The sequence below is a fragment of the Struthio camelus genome, chromosome 5, assembly GCF_040807025.1.
Source record: "Struthio camelus isolate bStrCam1 chromosome 5, bStrCam1.hap1, whole genome shotgun sequence".
In the NCBI taxonomy this organism is placed as follows: Eukaryota; Metazoa; Chordata; class Aves; order Struthioniformes; family Struthionidae; genus Struthio; species Struthio camelus.
In genome coordinates this window covers 43,704,275-43,724,723 of record NC_090946.1, presented here as the reverse complement: position 1 = coordinate 43,724,723, position 20,449 = coordinate 43,704,275, and the positions used below count along the sequence as shown (strand labels likewise).

Sequence of the window (20,449 nt, the reverse complement as noted above, 5' to 3'; positions counted from 1 at the left end):
TTTAATGTGAACAAGGACTCTGCCACCTGTTTGAACCAACAGCCCCAATTATTGCCCAAATACCTGGTCTTTCTTTGACATTCCTGGTGTTAAACTAGTATGTTAACGCAGACAGACAACAGCACATCTGCAGGGTCTCGCAGCGTTGCCCAGCACACCAATATTCTCAAGGTAACATTTGAATAGACTGGCTCTCTAGACACGCACTGGACCCCACCACTGCCATCTGCTAGCAAGGGTGCGAGAAAGGGTCACACATACATACCTAAACGCCTCACCTACATTTCACTGGAATTTGGAACCAAACTGCAAATCTGCCAAAAGTACCCCCGAAGTTTCAGGCACTGAAACTCTTCCTGGCCCATATAGATATCAGACATGCCCACAGTGACCGTAGCCCAGTGCTGTCACTCTGCACCAAGTGGGTTTGCTCCTACACGGTGGCTAAATATTTGCTTTAAAAGGCTTCTCCCCTAGCCATTTTATTAGGAGACCCTTGCTGTGTTGCAAGTAGAGCGTAACCTCAGGATAGAATTTCTGCATAAACACAGTGTCTCAGAAGGACCAGAACAAAACCCCCCAAAGCCCACAGAGCCACAAAACATGTCCAAGCGTGGGCAGCACAAGCTGTTCACCCTGACCCAACAAAGTGTGTCTAACCTCAGCTGGCGGAAGTAGTGGAAGGACATGCAGTTTCCCTGGGGCACTCTGTGCTTGGCCTCTCTGCTCAGATTACCCGTGAGAGAGCGATGGAGGCAATGCTTTGTGACATGGGCATCTCTTTACTAAAAACAGGCCCGTGTTCACCCAGTCAGTTCAGAGAGCATCAGCACAACCTCTTTGTATTACTGAAGCCCTCCTCAAGCACTAAGGGCTTCAGGTAGAACTTCGGAGGAGATTTCACCCATGTGCCAGGAAGCACCATCAATCAGAGCAACTGTCAGGTGAAAAGGAAGTAGGTTGGGTTTACGCAGATGAAACAGAGGAGGGCAAGAGAAAAGGAGAAAGGAGACAATATTACTGATCTCTGGACAAACAAGATTTCTCTCAAGAATGCATTACAAACAACTCTAATGTCATTTGCTAGCACAAGGGTTCCAGAAATTTCAAATCAAATGGCAAACTCCAGAGAAATTATTTAAAAGTCATCATTTTAATAATAAATAAACTTCTTAACTATGCAGAAGACACGATGGCATTGCATACACAGTGACCTCTCTGCTGTTATATGAGGAAACTATGCATCATACAGGTAAATAAATTCAGCACATGATGGGTAAATGGTTCATAACCTATGGAAACATGCTGTAAATGCAAGAGGTCTGATTTTCCCACACAAACATGCTAAACTGCTCATAATTTACACTGTTGCTAATATAGCAGTGTAACTGCATACTCAGACATAATTAGAACTGCCTCACTCAACTAAACACAAATGAAAACAATTCTGAACAAGTTAATTCAGTCACTCATTGGTTTAAAGAAATTCTTTCAGTTACTGAACGGATTCTTAAAACACACTCTCCATTGTTTGTAATGCAGTACTAGAAGCTGGAAAAATCCCATTCTCTACTGATTTTCCCCTTTTCCATTAGTTAAAACCTCTGTTTGGTTGGGGATCTTTAAGCACCAATGGAGGTTTCATCAATATGGCAGCCACTATCCGCTTTCCCATCTCAATCCTAGCGATGTCAATATTTAGAGGGAAGTAATGGTTAACTGCATGCTGCAGAGCATCAGCAGATGCTCAGTAGGGGTAATCCAAATGTCTTAGTTTGCTTTCTAAAATGTAGAATTTCAGGATGATTTAAATATTTACGTAGTGAATTTGAATTTGGCTTCAGCCAAAAGAAAGTGGAAGGGTTAAGAAATGGCGGAGGCAGAAACAGACTTTTCAGAAAGACTGAGACATTTTGTTCCAGTATTTTACAAACAAAAAGTTTGACTTTTCATTTTGAAACAGTACCTTCCTTCAAAAGTAAGCTTGATTTAATTGTTTTTAGAAAAGCAAAAAATACTCATAAATTAAATGTTTAGTTCAAGTCTGAGAAGATTTGGAAGGGTGAGAGAAAGGGAAAGGTCATTTCATTGAGGAAAAATAGAATGCATTTCATTTTGAATCAGACCACAACTATTTCTCCCCATCATAGTATTTTTCAGTTGAGTTATTCGAAAATTCTATTCAAATAACTCTGTAACAAAATGATGCCAGAGATACCAAAACAGTACGTTTTTTTGCTTTTTAGTGGAAAAATATCATACTACAATCAATTATTTCTTTTCTCAGAGCTCACAAGACCAGCCCTATCAGATTAACAAAGTAAAAAGGTAGGCCATTCTTTAACCTGTAACAAAATCTACACAACTGATATTTCATAGCAGCTAAATAGCATCTTAGATTAAACAAGAAATGAGCTGGTTCCACTGCAGTGGACTCAAATGTCCCTCATTAAACAGTCTGCTAGTCATGTTCTTTTCCAGCACCAGAAGAATAACTGAAGAGAGGCTATACGAAAGCAGAACTTTCTATTTAATGCCAAAAAGTGATCTCCCATGGTACTATTGGGATCTGCTCTTACTTAACCACTGCACTGGCTAATCAGACTGTTAATGGACTGTTCTGTCAAAGCAAAGAGGTCGTACTAAGTCCCCTCCTACAGGCTGGGCTGACAAGGTTCTGGGTGCCTCCGACTCCTCTTAGCCTTAATGGCCGTTGAGGGTATTCATCACCCTCACTCACATTCCTTATTAGGTGGTATCCTGTCACCCAAGAGATCTTTGGCAATTTTTGATAACAGGTATACTGAACCTAACAGGGCCTAAGTCTTTTTCATATAAGATGAGATTTGTAAATACCTAAGCAATCACAGAGGAACCTAATGGGTTCATCCATCCTTAGGAAATTCTTCTCTGTGATTTTTTTTTTTCCACCTCTCTAAATACCTCTAAAATCCCATCCTTAACAGAAGTGAGAAAGGGCCTGGAGAGCTAACTAACAAAGAGACTGACCTGGCCTTGCAAGGGAACAGAGGCTCACCTAGCCCAGGGGAGATCCGCTTCCCCAGGTGAAGGAATGCATGGCTGTGGACCAACCACCTGAAGAGTATAAGAGCAATCGGAATTCACAGAGAGTTTGTGGATTAATAACTGTCCCAAGCCTCCCATTCAGAGACACAAATACAGTCCTTGGTGTGGAAAGGCTGAAAAGAGCTGGGGCCTGCTCTTTAAGAAGCCCAAGCCCAGATATCACTGTAATGGATGAGACTGCTGAGCCAAGACCCAGTCACAGAATCCACTGCACCCTAAAATGACCTGTTGAGCCTGAGGAGAGGGCTGGAAAGACTTCAGTATTATTTGACAGTATTAAGCCACTCCCTAGAGAGCACTGATGTAAAGCGACTATGACTTGTGAGCAGTCGTAGGCTCAAAACTACCCTAGGTAAACTCCGCCATAAAAGGCGCTACATGAACTCAGAAGCTACCTCTCACTGCCTATTTGACACTAAAATAAAAGTTCCCCTTCAGTGACAGTGCAGCTTTCAATTGTTTCTCATCCGGTGATCCTCTCATCTTGGAGAGCTAGCCTCAGTACTAGCCATGAAATCACCATATGAAGTAGTTAATGGCTATTCCGTGATGAAAGAAATCTAAATTAGTAACCTGAGTCTTCAGCAATGCTTGACAACACTCCAGCATTATTTAAAACCCCTAATCTGTTTCAAAAGAGACAGAAAGCTGTTTCTGAAAGATTTGGTCACATTCTTTCTCCTCCTACAGCCCATAGTGAAGCCGCATTGTTACCAACACCAGGATACTAACAGCAAAGACTGAGAAACCATAATGAGAAGGGACTTCAGTTCAAGCAAAAAATGACTCTTCAAGACTCACAAACAACTGTATGAATCTAAAGATAAATTAGAAAGTTTTCTATGAAAGACGAACAGCACTGAGGAACAAAACTCTCTTCTCTGATAAAACCACTCTGCACAAGGCACTGGAGGCTACGTGTGCTCCTTCTCAGGACGTCCATCAGCTCTGTGTCCAAAGCAGAATTGCTCCTTACAAGCTTTCCAGTAGAGCTACCTCACACAGGCAGGTAGCAGCAGTTCACAGAACTTCAGCCCACCACTCAACTGGCAATATTCAAAGCATTTGGCCTTTTCCATAGCAATGTCGTAATCTGTAGGTCATTCAGAGCTACTACAGCTACCTTAGACAACACTAAACAGAAAACGTTTCCCATTTTTTTCCTGGATGACACTAATAGCAAATACAACACTGTGCTCCAGAAATCTGCACTTTTTAAAGGTAAATGGCTTGCTTCTCCCATCATGGTACATACATCATGGTATCACAGAGAACTATAGGCTGAAAGAATGAAAAGTCATCAAATAACAGATTAGGTGAGTTTCTACACACACAGCAAGGGCATTTGTTGAAACAGCAACAAATGCAGTGAGGCTTTAAAAAATATACTGGTGAATTAAAAGGGTGCTGCAGGTGGATGGCTCTCATCTTACAACATTAAAATCAAAGACAGGTCTAAACTGTTGGAAATGTCCAGCTTTGCTGGAGCAAAGAAAATGCAATTTATAATATTTTCCAAGGGAAAACAGACATCTTAAACACAACAAGCCACAGTTTAGATAAGCATGACCCCAAGCCCAGCCAAAACTAAGGGAACTAGTCAATGCTTGAATGTCCTCCTGTGTACACTTTCTGTAGTTGAGCTCCTACTGAACCATCTTCAACACTAAGGAGAGAAGGCTATGTCACTGTTAATGAGCATTAAAAGTTTGGTTTTAGGGGGAAAGGGTTATACTTTTTCATGATCTATTGGCCGAATGGCTCTGATTACAACTAGGGCTCACAGCTCCAGGATGAAAATCTAACCACCTTTTTTTTTTCCCCTGATACCAGGCAAAGGTTTGGAATAAATCTTAAATCAGTGAAGCATACTTTAATCAGTGAAGTTTACTATACTATACTAAATTAGTGAAGTTCAGGCCAAAACAAAGAAGCCAATACTGTTTTCAGTCCACTCAAAGAACTCAGGATTCCAGCTCTCAGCTTTGTCATCCTTCAAATGAATCTTAACGTAGGGAGCACTGGCTGTGGGGACACCACTTAGGTGCAGGAGTGCTGGCAGACATTTTTACTCTTCTCCTGTCACTCCTGACTCTCCCCAGCAAAAACCCTTCTCCAGAACAGGAAAATAAGATATGTTCCTAGACAGGATGACAAAGTAAATCTGCTCTGGGACCTAGGGAACGGTAGTATCTTTTTTTATGTTGAGATAATTTTTGCAGAATTAAAACTTTCATTTAGAACATTTATTTTTCCAGGTCCATGGCTTTAAAAAAAAAACACACACACTCTACAAAAATGTGCAAACTAAAACTTATGCAGAGTTATTCCGTAGAGTCTGACAGCCTATAGCAACAGCTGTGCTGTGGTTGGAATGATCCCATTCATCTCAACAGGGTGTTGATAGACATACATAAAGGCTAATTTCAACACACACTTTCATTCCTGGTTACCTTAGCAGAAATGTCTAGCTCTGCTCTGTGTATGCATCACACTGGGGACAATGAAAATGACAATCAAATCGGAACAGGAGGAGAGAAGATGACCTATTGAACAAGAAAAGTGCACTGATGCCATGAACAGCTTCCTTCCTTTTTTCAACTTTCCTTTCTTTATCTTGTCAGCGTTTGGCTCTGCTTTCCATCCAACCTCAGTGTGGGTCTCCCTGCCCTAAGCAGCACAGTAGAAAGCTCAAGAGGAGCTAGGAGAAGAAGGGCAAAAGTAGCAATGGCTAGAGGGTCAGGATCTGTTATCATACACCCTCCCTTCTCACTTTGCTTTGGGGCAGGAAAAGATTACTTGCCCCTTGAAATCCCTTTGGAAAAGTAGTTTTGCAAGCCTGCAACTCAGATTATTTTAAGTATACCTGAGAGCAAATCTCAGAAAGGAAATTAGAAGCTACTAGGTGAGGGTTTAAAACTATCCATCCTGTCATGCACTATGTACTCTAAGGATAGCATCTTAGCTACTTTCTCACTCCAGCTCAGAAATAGCATTAGCACCTTACTCCACCTTCTTAACTGTTTCTGGCCCTCAGTGCCCAAAACATGCAAAAGAAGGAAAGCCTGTTTTCAGCTGCACAACGGCTGAAGAAAACCCAGGAAACAGCCCATAAGCAATTCTATCAGATCCCGAATAGGTTCTCAAGAGCCACAGTGACTGCGGACAGCAAAGGTAGCCAAAACTTTTTGTTTTCTCCTTCCTCCAATGAATCTGCCAAAGGCTTTGCATAGGAAAAGATAAAGTCTGCAGGTAGGCAGTGCAGTTTGCAAAAAACAAAACAGTAATGGAAATTAAAACTATACATGTGGAAAACTGTATAGAAAAAGGCTAAGAATAATTAACTCTGTGCTGAAAAAATACACTGTCTACCACACAGAACTGTTAAAATCTCATTCTGAACAATTCTAAGGGAGTTAGAGTAACTTCTATATTGCCCTGCCGGATTCATTTCTGATCTGAACTGTAGCACTCTCTCCTTTTGCACTACTGTTTGTCATTTAACCTGCCGGGGCGGAGGGGGAGGTCTCTCTACTCTAAAGGCCCTGTACCCACCCCAGAAGATCACTTAAAAAGTACATCCCAGCAGCTATTTTTGCAAGTAGCTGCCAGTGCAGAAAGTCATCTATAGCCTCTACTGGCAGCAGAGAATGTGATGGGAAGGCAGAAGAAAACCAACAGAGCTTCATAAAAATGACTGAAGTGTATTAGGGGAAAGGAAACACAGGATTTCCTGAAAAGGCCACAGATCCCAGCTGATCTGAAACAGTATTTCCTCTTTCTATCTCCAACCCGTACAGCCGTACTACCATTAATCAAATGAATGTAAAGGAAAAGGGAGGTTTCATATCTACATTACGAAATGCAACAAAGCAGGCCAAGGTTTTGGAATTAGTAGCTAGCTACACCAGTGACTGGCACATTGATTAAAAAAGTGATAGATAGACTCAGGATACCATAAGGCAATGTCACTAAAATTTATGTTAAAAGCCCTCTCACACAGTTTAAACTCAACCTTTGAGTCTAAATTAACTTATCGCAATTCAAACAAATCTCATGGGGAAGGTTCTTAAAATATAAATACATTTAAAAAGATCCACTATGAGCACCAAGTGATGGGAAATAATCAGTCTTATTTATATATGAATCCTGTGCAAAAGCAGTATTTTATTTCCTGCCTACCTTCCCTATAGCAAGTAACAGGACCTGTTACTGCAGTCCAACAAACAGAGAAGAGAGAGTAAAAGAGAAAAAGGTAGAGAATTTTTGGTTAACTTCAGGCTTCACTAACAAATATGAAACAAAATCTGGGAACAAAAGTCATCACTTACAAAATGGAAAAGGAAAACAAAATCGATAGAGGAGGAAGTTTTATTTTAAGCTTCAAAGAGAGTATTATAAACAATGGAGAGCTTAGAAAAGTATATGTACAAGAAGTATGTTATTCAATAATGTCTTTTGAAAAGAAGATTATTTGTACTAAAAAAGACCTTGTGGAATTGGTTTGATAAAGTAATATTTACAGAGGAATATACAGTAGGGGCATTGGAAGCAAAACTTTTATTTAACAGGAATATTACACAAATTGAACACAGACCCTACAGTTTGCAAAGTTTCATTACAGTTGTGCGTCTTGTGACAGTTTGATGAAATAAAATTTTCTTTCTTTTTTTTTGCTAGAGGCAGTTCACCAACTGCAAGTTTAGAAATCAACAAAATGAACAAAACAAAACTATCCTGCTAAAGAGCCTATCTATGGCATAAATTTTGCCAGTTAATTTAGTGAGAGCAGGACTGAGGTCTACCAGAGAGATTTTTTTTCACTGCTGTTTTTGGCCATATGTGCTACTCTGGGAGGGAGCAGGAGATGGGGAAGGGAGAAGAGGACAAGATCTTCTGCTCATAACACATGGAAGCCTCTCAGGGAGGTGAGTTCTAGCCTTAGGCATGCGAGAAACATAATGCAGGATCAGGGTCTCTGGAAGATGTCTTTTTTTTTTTTTTTTTTGTAGACATAGCTTTTTTCACTTAGAAAATCAACACAAGCCACTTTAATAAAAACACTTTTCCTAGCTATATATTGAGTATATACCGAGAGGTGCATCTGGCACAGCTATTACGGGGGAGAGGGGGTAGCTCCTCTCAGAGGCAAGCCCAATACCTTTCTTCAAGGACACAAGGCTATCCCACATCCCTACTAGACTGCATCACACAACAACGAACAGCCCTGTACTATCTGCTGTGAACAGATCTGGCAGCCATCACAGTCCTCCAGTACTTGTATGAAGCAGAATACCTTATTTTGCTGAGAAGTGTCTACCAACTTAGAATAAGTAAGTGTTGTGAACTTCCTTCTCTGCTGCCCCATAGGGCAATTTAGGATTGTAGCTAAGGAAACTCACACTCTTCTTCTCCCGAGTTACCCCTGTTGCTTACTGCTAACATGCAGGTGCACCTATACACTTTTCAAAGTCCCCTGCTTCTTAAGAGAGGGTCCAAATACACACAGTTTCTACACATGGGATCATCCTCGACTCCAGCAGGACGTTCCATGCCCAGAGCACTTGAACATTTAGACGCTTTCTTTACAACCAACTCAGAACCAGCTGTGGAGTTACCAAAGCAAAAAATGGCAAAATTAACAGAGTTGTTTTTCCTTTTTCAAACCTCTCTTTCAGCAGAAGTATCTCCCAGGGTTACTAAAGTGAAAACCTGTCTTACTGTGCAGGAGAGACACATCAGTCCTACTGGGAGAAGACAGTCCTTTCAACTGGACACAAAACCTGGTAACAAAAAAATCCAGCCACTGAGCCTGCTCTTGCTTTTCTACCAGTTTTGTTCAGATTTGTGCCTAATACAGTACAGCAAAGTAAGTTTTAAGCATCTAACAGAAAAATATTATTAGGGAGAAAGTAAACCAGAACAATCTTCACTTACCACATCCAATTTGCAAAAAACAAAGATACTCAGCACATGTATGAATGGCTTCTTTAAAGTAAGAGAGCAGAGTTGATCTTTATTTTCATATTTTAAAAAATGTTTTTTTCCTTAAAGTAAATATTCAGTCTTTATTTTACATTAAGTGCTTTTTAAAATCTCATGTCTTCACAAAATTGCATTTAAAATTTGAAGTAAAATGTATTTCAAACAAAAATACTGTGCAACTTCAGCACTTCTTTTTTCTCTTAAATATTGAAATAAATAAAATAGTTACGTCTTTTTTCAGTTTGTTTGTTTTTTCAGTCATTTCTATTGTAGATCAATTCCAGTTTGACCTGGGTTTATACACATGCTTAAAAGAAAGTGAAATCAAGACTTTAAAAAAATTCTTTGTATTGCACCAGCTTAGGGCATCCCCAGATCTTCTCTGAACAGTTGGCCACCAGCTTCCCACAGTCCAGGCTCCTGTGCCAGGCGAAACACAGGTCCGGCAGGGTCAGGGAGAGGAGAAGTATCAGAGCATCCTGGCTTCTCTCAGCCTTCTTCTGAAATGTCTTGCTTGAAGGATGCTGGAGTCCATGAGAACAGGGCTGACTGCAGAAGGAAAGGCAATGCAAAGTAAAACTAAACAAACACAGATAGAAAACAAAAACAATTGTTCAGAATAAAACAAAAAAATGCAAACCAATCTTCCAACACTGTTTGGATTTTAGTTCTTATTTTGAAAATACAGCTATACAAACTCAGCTTCCACTGGCCATGGGGACCATAAATGAATATAAAGCAGGTAAGTCGGATTCAAAGGAGCATATCCAAAAGAAAGGCATCGAGGACTGTCAAATTTTCTTTACCGTGAACATCTTTAAATAACCTTCATCATTCAGCTTCTTCAGCTGTATCTTTACTAGAGGTTAAGATTTCTGCTTGTGAAATCCTGCTCTGACTACACTGCTATATTACTAATTATTTATATAGAGCCACAAGGGTATGCTGCACCGCACAAAAGACATCTTTAGAAGTCTGAACTATACACATACGATTGGCAGCAATACAATAAATTCTGGAAATAAGTGCAAAATTGCATTTAGCACCGCATTCAGTTCATGAATGGACTAAGTTTTACACTGCTAAGCTCCTGAGCAGTATCAGACAGCCAATAAAATCATCTGCTTATTTCCACAAAAGGCAAAACCCCATACCTCTCATATCACTTCGGGATGGCATGAAGGCCCAAAACCTTAGGAGCTGCCAGTGACAGAAAGAATAATGCAAAGTTATGATCTAGCTGCATCCTCTTATCAGGGATATCAGACCTTATTAGGCATCGGAACTTAATATTGCAACACCTGTTTTTTCCTAAATGTTATTATAATTTGTCTTCTGCTGAAACTGGCAACCTAACACTTATAGAAATACATACAGGGATATGAAAAACAGCTCCAACCCAAATTCGGTGCTATGTAGTATTTATACCGGCTGGGCTTTTTCAACCCTAGTAAATACCTGGCAAACAGAAAAAAAGTTTGGTAGAGTTTATTGTAACGGCTCAGTCAGCAAAAATTTAGCTTGACTACATTCCTGCACTGTGAGAGTTTGTCAAAATAACCCAGTGCTGGCATGAACATATACATGTGCCTCATACTTTACATATATTCATAGTTACAAATTACATATAAACAGGAAAAAATCATGGAGAATACGAAATGGGCATTTATTGCAAACATCTACATATACTGCAGCACAATACACACTGGGCAGATTTTGCAGTTTTTACAATGAGACAGCTCCCAGTGGGGTCAATACAATGTTTGCTCGAGGAACTGACTTAGTAAAACTGCCTGCCATTTGAAAGAGGCAAACTGGATGAGGATCCAGGTTTTGAAAACTCAATAGTTTGACAGTATTTGAATCCTAATTTTTAAGGTCCATCTCAAAACATAATTAAAATAATTAACCAAATACAGGCAAAGCAGCCAGGAGTGGTGGTGTCCCAGCACAGTCTGGACTCAGTGACTCTCTGGACACACTTCTGATTTGCCCCATTCATCAGCAGGCAGCAAACTGAGCCTCTGTCTTCAATCCAGAGCCTACGCTGAGGACTGTAAAATGGCAAATTGGAGCTCAAAATGAATAACTAATGCAAAAGCTCAAAGGCAAAACAATGCGAGGAGGGCATTGTAATAACACATTCCATTGAAACAAATGGCCATCTCAGAGCTTATCTACACCATGCTAGCAAACGTATTAACAGTGAGGTTTCATTCAGTATGAGCAACTAGCTGAGGAAGCCCAGCGCTAATCCTCCTGAAGCCAGTGGCAAAGTTCTCACTGGGTCGTGTTTCAGCAGTCTAGCCTCATCACTTATTACCTTACCGCATATATACAACGTTATTCCAAACACGATTACATATTAAAGAAATAAGGATCCAACCCACAAAACTGGGGGGGCACAAAGTGAAACCAAACAGATTTCAGTTCCATCCCTATTCTACCACATTCCTCACAGTCTCTTCATTTTCTAGATGCTATGTCAGTCACATGTTTCCTTAAAATTTTCTCAATAAACATTATTGTACTTAAAATTTTCATCTGTTTTCATGCAAGATCTGAGGTTCATCCCTGCTAAAATGTCTTCTAATTAGGTGCCACAAATGGGAATATGCTAAATGGGAATATAATTTCAGTGCACATCCTATATAGCTTTTCTTTCCACTAACCAATTGCTCAAGCAGCATGTCATTTCCTTATTTCTACCTGCCCCCATCTGTAAATCAGACAGCTTGCAAAGGCTGTTTCAGGAAATCAAGTGCCTTTTCTAAAGACCCTTTAGTATGGAGCAGTAGGAAGGTGCCTAAGAAGATAGCTCACATGATTAAACAAACACAGAGAAGTCTGAATTTAGTGCCTGAGACGAAACATTCCTTTATTCACATATCACACTGGAGTTTGATTTCAGGACGTGGTTCGTCTGGGAGCATATGAGCTTCAGGGGAGTATCTGGATAGACTTGTGATAACCTTCCTCTAATAAGAAGGATGTCTTCGGAGGAGGACTGGAAGAGCAAGGCTTGTGATTAGTCGAAGGACTGTGCTTTCAAAGATCTTCCTATGAAGCTCAGAACAGCAGGTCTTATTGAACTGCTGAAATCACTGGGGAATATAGAGCATCACAGTTCTTTCTGATTTAAAAGAAGATTGTGTTTTTTCAGGTACAACCCAGAATTCACACTGAAAAACTCTCTTTATAACTTCCTAGGTTGGTTTGGGACTTATCTGTCTTTGAACATAAAATTGGCACTGTGCAGTCCCCCCATTTCTGACCTGGCTATGCTGGTGTCAGGCTCTTTTTTTCCACCGTGCGTACTAAACCTCCTCCTATATATCTGCTGTCTCGTTAATGTCATCAGTTTTCTCTTGTCCATCTGAGAAGGTCTCCTGTAGCAGCCTCTTTGTTTGAATTTTGGACTTATAAGCCAACCAACCCTCTTCCCCTGTTTCAAGTGTTCATTCCAGCAGCACCTATCCTGAAAATATTTCATTTCTATATCAACATATTCAATACTCACAGCTAACACTACTTTCCGACCTGGTTTAAACAAGTACTCTTCCAGCTTCCAGCTCCACATTTGGATTTCCTCTCTGTGACCAATGCCTTCCTGTGGTCAGCATCACCCTGCTCAGCCTGCCCTTCTAAACTGTGAGATGTGGGTTTTCCCTTGTGTTGGTTATCTCATGAGACATCTTGAGGGATCCAAGGACTACTTTGCTCTCCTCAATGATGAATTTATTTTATCTTCCTCCCTCTCAGAACTAGATTGAACCAGTGACTGTCCATATACACATTAATGGTTTAAATAAGACTGATGTGTATTTTTGTACGCCATCAATAATAAAGGTCAGCTGGTAGTTTTTATGCACTATGTGAGTTGTTGTGGCTTCTTTCTGAGGGTACTGTACTACCCAGTTGTCACAAAGATGGGTGGTTAGGCTGCGAAAGGATTAAGACTATATGCATTGTTATAGTGCTTGCATTTGTGAAACTAAATCATGATTTAATGAACTACGAGCGTCTGATTATTTGGTTTGTATTCCCACAAAGCCTAGAATGTGTTAGGCATGGTTCATAAAAGACAACGGACTTGCAAAAAATTACATTTAGGGTATGTCTATTCTGCAGTTGACACAGAGAGTGGAGTTTGGAAAGACACACCTGAATGGGTTTCAGCTAGCTAGCTCAGGTGCTGTTAGAACTATAGTTACCACCACAGCACAGAGCTCAGGATGGGCTGCAGCAGCATGGCAAGAGCCAGGTAAGAGGAGCAGTTAGCAAATGCTGAGCTCTGTGCTGCCATCACTACACCAGGAGCCACATGCAGCTGGCTAGTTCCAAGTGTCTAAAGAATACACCTCTCAGAGCTAGACAGTAAAAAGTAGACAAAGGAACTAAAATGAACCAACCTTGACACTTCTCAGCCCATGAAACTGAGCTCTCCTCAACTACTTGATAATTGAAGTCTCTGTACTACTCCGGTGAGCCTTTTCCTGTTAAAATATACTCTCATCCTATTTTAAGGAACATTGGCTGTGTTTTTTGAATTTTTTTAAATGGAATTTAATTTTTTTTAATTTTTTAATTTTTAATTTTTTTTTAAACTTACTAATCTGTGTGACATGATTGTACATGGATACAAGAAATAGATGCAAGAAATCATGTTTTCTTTCATTATTGTTTGTTCAGTGTACGTTTGGCACATTTTTATGTATTGCTCCATTTCTATTTCCATTTTGTTCACAAGAGCATTTCACACAGTAGCAGGGGAAAGAATTTTTTTTAAGGGAAATAATACATGATAACAACATAAATGTAAGTGCAGGGACTGAAGGGCAGGAATAGCACAAGAAACCAACTTGAACTTAATTTTTTTTAATCTATTACCTTTCAGGTTTATGGTATTTCTTTGAGAAATGGCAACAACAGTACTTCTGGACCAGATTCTGCTCTCAATTACATTAACATAAACTCAGAGGAAATCTACTGACTTTACTGATATTACTCTTTGTATGCTATAAGGTCAATATGAAATAAGTGAGCCAACAGCACCTCATAAAAGGGCTGGTTCTATTCATACTTGGTTGGGGAGCGTCTTCCACCTTGACCTCTACTCCTTTTTATTTTAATGTCTGCACTGTAATACATGTACATACATTCTTGCTATGTGTTTACCTGTACATTCACACGCACACACACATGCACACACACACGCACAAAAGGATATGGATATGCAGGCTAAGTAGTAACTCTTTCAGGTATTTTGGAAAAACAGACACCTATATGCCTGTTTCTCACCTCCGGAAACCATATGGAATTTGAGCTTTTAGTAAATAAAGATGACTGGTAAAGTATTACAAATTTATCTCATGTACTATTTCAGAGAAAAAAAGACAGGTTGCAGAAAGTATGAATGTTTTTAGAAGCAAAAGTACACTTTTCATCGCCATTGTTGAATCAAAACATCATTGATTTGACATTTGATTGATTATAATACTCCAGCAGGAATAGAATAACAACAGAAAAAGACTATCAACGTGGGGAAGGCTTAAAATTAGCTTTCTCCTTCCACATGCATGGCTCTTGCATGCACTGCTATAAACACATAGAGGTATTTAGTAACATTTTGTAAAACAGTTTCCTACAGTTCCAAAAACAGATTATTAATGTAGTCTAAGTGTCAATAGCATCATTCTGGATTTACATCCATGTACCTAAAAGCAGAATCTGTCTATTGCTTATTCCATGTCTATAGTTAACAATAAAAAATTAGTGAGAAGCATTGCAATTGGATCATTTTTTCTTTTTCTATAAAGTTTTTAGAAAAAATGTTGAAAGAGTTCTTACAGATGTCATTGTGCTATCCCAGGAAAAGAATCCATTTGGATAGGCTTCATTCATGTAGTGGAACAATATATATCCAAAGTTTTCATCGCTAAACTGAGATTTCTATTCTGAGTTCTGGAATCATAAACACACACCTCCAGCTTCAGGATTAGATACTGCCCAAATAAATTACAATTTATCCTCTGATTTAAATGGGGTCAGGATTTCACCATTTGCTGGCATTATACACATCACTAGAAATACATCCTTAAAGCCCAATCTTGCCCTTCCTTCAGGGAGATTTTTGCCTGTATTAGGACAGTAAAATGGAACCTACACCCTGAATTCCTCTATAGCCTTTACTCCTGACTGTACACATTAGGCTAGATCCTGCTCCCACACAACTTCCATTAGCTTCACAAGAGGTTTGAATGTGGCACATCTTCCCAATACAATTTAACCCCTAAGACTTACTCCTACAACTAATCTCAGGCAACGGTCTGTTGAAAATCCAGGGCACAGAGATTTCACAATGAGTGGAAGACATTTCAGCTGGGACATACCTTTCAAATCCTGCTGCGTGTTTCCTCTTTTCTGGGACAGTCGCTGGGAAGGGAGTCACTCTCTTCTCCATTGCCCTTGGAACTTTTAATGAGTATTGCTTTGGTTTATTTCAAGAGAAGCTATTGAAAAGCAAACAAAGTGTCTCACAAGACACTACAGAGAGAAAAATCTGGGCGACACAGAAAAAACGATCTGAATTAAAATTTAAAAAAGGAAAGGAAAATATAGGTGAGGTATTTTTCCGTATCATTTCTTCTGTGATTCTGCTCCTCCATCTGTTTTGTGTCTGAAGTCTATGGCTTGCCATTCATATTCCATCCCTATCCTTGGAAATTGTTCTTCATGAGGTGAAAGGTGAAGGAAAAGAAAAATAGCAGAACGGAGTGAGGAAGAGATGAAGAGGTGCAGGGAGGAAGAGATCTACTGTGTGTAAAGGTGTCCAAAGGAGGTATGGAAACGTGTTCCCCAAGGTCATGGTCTTCAATGGAGCTGTTTGTATTTTCAAGCTGCTAAAGAGAAATGTAGCAGGTGTACAAGAGGAGCCAAACTCCACATGCTACAGTAAGTGCAAAATCTCAAAATGCAGAAGCCATCACACCAAGGGTTTCCTTGTCCTCTGAGAGAGTCCACCCACAGGGGTTCTCTAGAAACAGTTCTATTATCAAGTAGACATCCATTACTTTTTTAGGGGTTTTTTTTGGATTTTATTTAAAAAGTATCTTTTTTTCTAATAATATATAGAATATATAAATAATAATAATTAAAAAAAAACTATTTGGGTTTGCTCTCTGCTCTCCAACCCATCTGTACTTTTCGTGGTTTGCCGATATATATATTAAAAGACAAGAAAATCAACTCTGCTCACTATTTAAAAAAATATTAAATCCACACTTCAGGTTTCCCAGGAGAAAGAGAAGGGGAGAGGTGGGAGAAAAACAAATTAAAACCAAAAAAATAACAGGAGAATCAAAACTTTCTGTCTCTTCAAAGTAGTTGTCAAGAGCTTTAAACGCTTGTGCTTTCAGTGTACACCCCACAGGAAAAACAACAAAAACAACAACAAAAAAACAAAAACCCAAGGACCTAAAATTTAAAAAAAAAGGCAATAATAATCCTAGTAGTAAAAAGGACAGTATATCGCTCAGAGTTTGTATGTCTTTTTAGTTATTTTAGCAGCCGCCCTTTTTTTCTGCAGAGGGAGAGCTGCCACCACAGCCACCTCCTCGGCTCGAGAGTGGCTCTTCTGCATCGTCCTCGTCAAAGCCATGAAAGGTCGAGGTGTCGCTTTCTGACGTGGAACCGAACAAGTCCTCCGTAGTGCGTGCTGGCGCTGCTTCGTCCCTCCTGCCTTCTCTTCCCAAATGAGCTGACATGTATGATGAATATATCAGCACATGGGTTAAGCAACAGGCATCATTATCATAATTTTTAATCATCATTATTATTAAACAATTTAGACAATCGAGCTCATCGGTGTGTGCTTGTATGTGCCCGCGCACCTCAACAATATAGCTCCGTAGAACTGCAGTAAGAAAAGTGAAAAAGGACCAATTTCTCTTTAGAAGAAAAAAAAAAATCTACAAACAACACAGGTGCCCATAGCTATGGCAGCGAAAGGGTTAATGATGTTTTCCTCTCTTAAAAGACATTAAAATATTTTCTTGTGATTGCTTAGATCAATTTTAAAAGATTTTTAGACCATATAAATAATTAGACACCGTTAGCTCTAAGCACAATGATTGTTCTTCAGACTGGCATCAACTGTCACAAATTTACTGCTACAGAAATATAACACATTAGATGTCTTATCAACCTCAAGATTACTTTCTATCCCTGCCCTGCACCTGACCCTAAAGAGGCTCCTCTGAAGACAAAATGAAATACATTTTGAAGACTAAGTAAAAATAAACTAAATAAATGCTTTTATTCCAATGTCATGGCATCTCCCTCAAAAACAAAAACAAAAAACAAAAAACAAACCAAATATATACAGTTCAACTACTAAAACAACTAAGATGATAAATGACCTGTCTTGGAGAACACTGAGAAGTTCAAAAGTGTGTGTCAATCCAACTTTCAACACGGAACAGGAAATTCTCCACAAAGAACATTGATAGCAACAACAACAACAACAACAACAACAAAAAGAAGACTCTTAAAAAGAAAAGTCAAATATTTAAATCTGTAAAATTTATTTTCTCTCTTCAATTAAATGTGTTAGGTGATTAATAGTACATCCCTTAAATTTCCTCTTCAAGAAAGGTAGAGTAAAAGATGTCTCTTGTACCTCAGCAAAATGAAAGCATCAGTTTGTGGGGACAGCTATTTTATTATTCAGAAACACTAACATGATATTAAATAATCAAGTGTTTGGCCCCCCTCCAGCTACAAGAATCAGCCATATAACAAATACACTGCATTGCTTAAGAAACAAACAAAGAATTAAATCCTGTTCACAAAAAGCAAATGGAGATAACAAAATAATTGGTAGATGATCCACTTCATAGCGATGTGATTTTACTGACTTTGGGAAGGGAAGAAACAATATTCAGTATAATGAAAACGTTCTCCATTATCAGGAAAGAGAAAGATGGCAGCCACCAAAGAGTTTTCACTGTTTTAGTTTACAGATTAGTGTGTGTGGTTGCACCTTAATCACTTTCATCACTCATCTGTCACACCGTTGCAGACCCTTTTGAATGACCCAGGTGGGTCAGAATTTGTACAAGGATAGCATTTAATGGAACTCATTTTGCACAATTTAGGTTACATGCGGATCTACTTACTCTATCACAGTAAGGAATTGAGGGAATTAATGTATTTGCGCTGTGTTCTGATACAATCACCGTAGCAATATTTAAATGGCAAAAAATATGGATCTGTCTCACTACGCAATATCAGGACGATGCTGAAATGAGTTATGTTGAACTATAACAATCAAGGGAAAGGTGAATCATTTTCCAAGATGGCACCACGTATCACATGAGCTTCCCCTCTAGTCATTAAGAATCAAACACATATACACTAAAAGACCATGCTACTGACTGCACAGCATTCATAAGGAAGCCCCCGGAGAAAACCAAAGGGGTTGCCATTGGTCCTCTGATGACCACTCATTATCACTTCGCCATATCTTCAGAGGTCACGACAACCGTGGAAGGCAATTTGTCAAGGTGAGTGTAGTCCTGCTCCCACTGAATTTGATAAGAGCATTACTATGAATTTCAGTGGGAGTATGAGAAGGCTGTTCTTTCAGCACAAGAACACTCCACGTTGCATTTCAGCCATCGCACAACAAACATCTTTCATTGACTACAGAATGGAAGCAGCAGCAGCAACACTGAATTTCAAGGTCTCTCTGTTTTTCAGATTTACTGTTGATGGTCTCATCACCACTACTATTACCACTATCCAGACACATAACCACTGGAAACTCCGACTGAAGTGGGAATATGCAGTTGTTAAAGGTCACCCATTCCCTCTACCACCATCACCACCTTCCACCCAAGCTACAAATAACAGCTCAGCTGGGATAAAATTTCCAAAAAAAAAGAGAAAGAAAGATAGAACGATAGAAAACAACAGCCCAGAAATAAAGACAACTCAGAACGAGAAAGACACAATTGCCTACATTTGAAAAGAGAGAAGGGAAGAAAACAGAGAAAGAAAACCTCTTTAAACAAAATTAATGATAGTTATCTTGTAAGAGGATCATTCTTGACAGCTACCCCCATTCCTACCCTGTAATTTCCTCCCTCTTTCTTTTCTGGATGAAGAAATGCATGAAATGTGTAATCAATGGAAATGCTCATCACGCAACTTTCATACTTGTAAGTAATTTATAGTTGTAATTGCAGCATTTGAAAACAGAGCCCATTCTTTAACATTGTCATAGAATTTTCTTTTTCCATTTAAAGAACAAGTAGTACATGTAACAATGTTCACAGCAGCCAATAAATACATTAAATTTTTATTATTTTGTTAGACCCCATTAGCTTAAAAATGTGAATCCAACAATGGGTTTTATGACAGAAAATTTCCCAGTAATGCTTTCCCACAAACACAGACAAGAGGTAAAGCCTTGTTTCCCATTCCCTCCCAGACATGCTGCCTTTCTTCAAAATCTTCAGAAGGAGCAAAAAAATGAATCACACAAATGCTTTGGTATGAGAAAGTTGCAAGAAGGAGTCACCTACCAGAGCGCCCACAGTCTGAGCATGATACAAGTTCCTCAGGCCGGCCACTTTTTTTGTTCATACTGGAGCCTCCGAGGCAGAAGTCACAGTAGTTATTGGGAATGATGACCCCGTCTGGTCCTTTCTGGGCTGCAGCCAGGTTAGAAATCAGTGTTACTTAAAGAGCATTCAACTTAGGCATCTCCTCCTTCTCTTTGATATGATGTTAATGGGATGAGCTTGCAGGCCACAGTCTTCCTAAAATATTCTCAATTAGAACTAAAAGTGAATTGTGTGAAATCACTTTCATTTTAAATGTGTATGTTATACATATTTCTCCTGATTTTTACCATTTCCTTTACAATGTCAGCCAGGCTGGTCCCTCACAAGGACCTTCCAGCATAGAATTTCTGTATAGTTTAAGGAATTTCTGTAAGGGAAACATATAAAGAGTCCGTAATACAGTATGAGACCTAAGCTGTCAGTAAGCCAAGTCTGTTTTTTTCAAACAGCAGCTACAATTGTAAAACCACAAAATACAAACTCAGAAAGGAAAAACACATTTCCCAAAACATAAAACATAGCAAGGAGATGGAAAGGTAGGTACCCTAACTGATTTTATTTAAACTAGTTTTTTCTTTTTCAAAGAGGTTACATCTAAAAATGATAGGGTCTCCTTAGTTAAAAAGTTGGTTGAAATGCCCACGATTATTCACCAAATCATTTGTGGATGATTCAGCCAAACTACCTGTGTCACAGTGTACGTGCCCTGGGAGAAGCTGGAAGGGCAGCACAGCAGGTCCAGCACT

The 20,449-nt window shown here is 39.3% G+C and overlaps 1 protein-coding gene across 10 annotated transcripts in view; it reads right to left on the bottom strand.

Moving 5' to 3' along the window:
* Nucleotides 1–20,449, bottom strand: part of DPF3 (double PHD fingers 3) — a 180,367-nt gene that overhangs the window by 25,919 nt on the left and 133,999 nt on the right. For 5 of the 10 annotated variants that reach the window (XM_068946092.1, XM_009670401.2, XM_068946093.1 and 2 more), the window contains one exon: nt 19,662–19,790. In XM_068946092.1, coding sequence (XP_068802193.1) covers nt 19,662–19,790 — 129 coding nt within the window. Of the gene's footprint in view, nt 1–1,132; nt 16,832–19,661; nt 19,791–20,449 lie in introns of those variants that run through there. The other 5 variants (XR_011141489.1, XR_011141491.1, XR_011141490.1 and 2 more) reach the window with 2 other exon arrangements.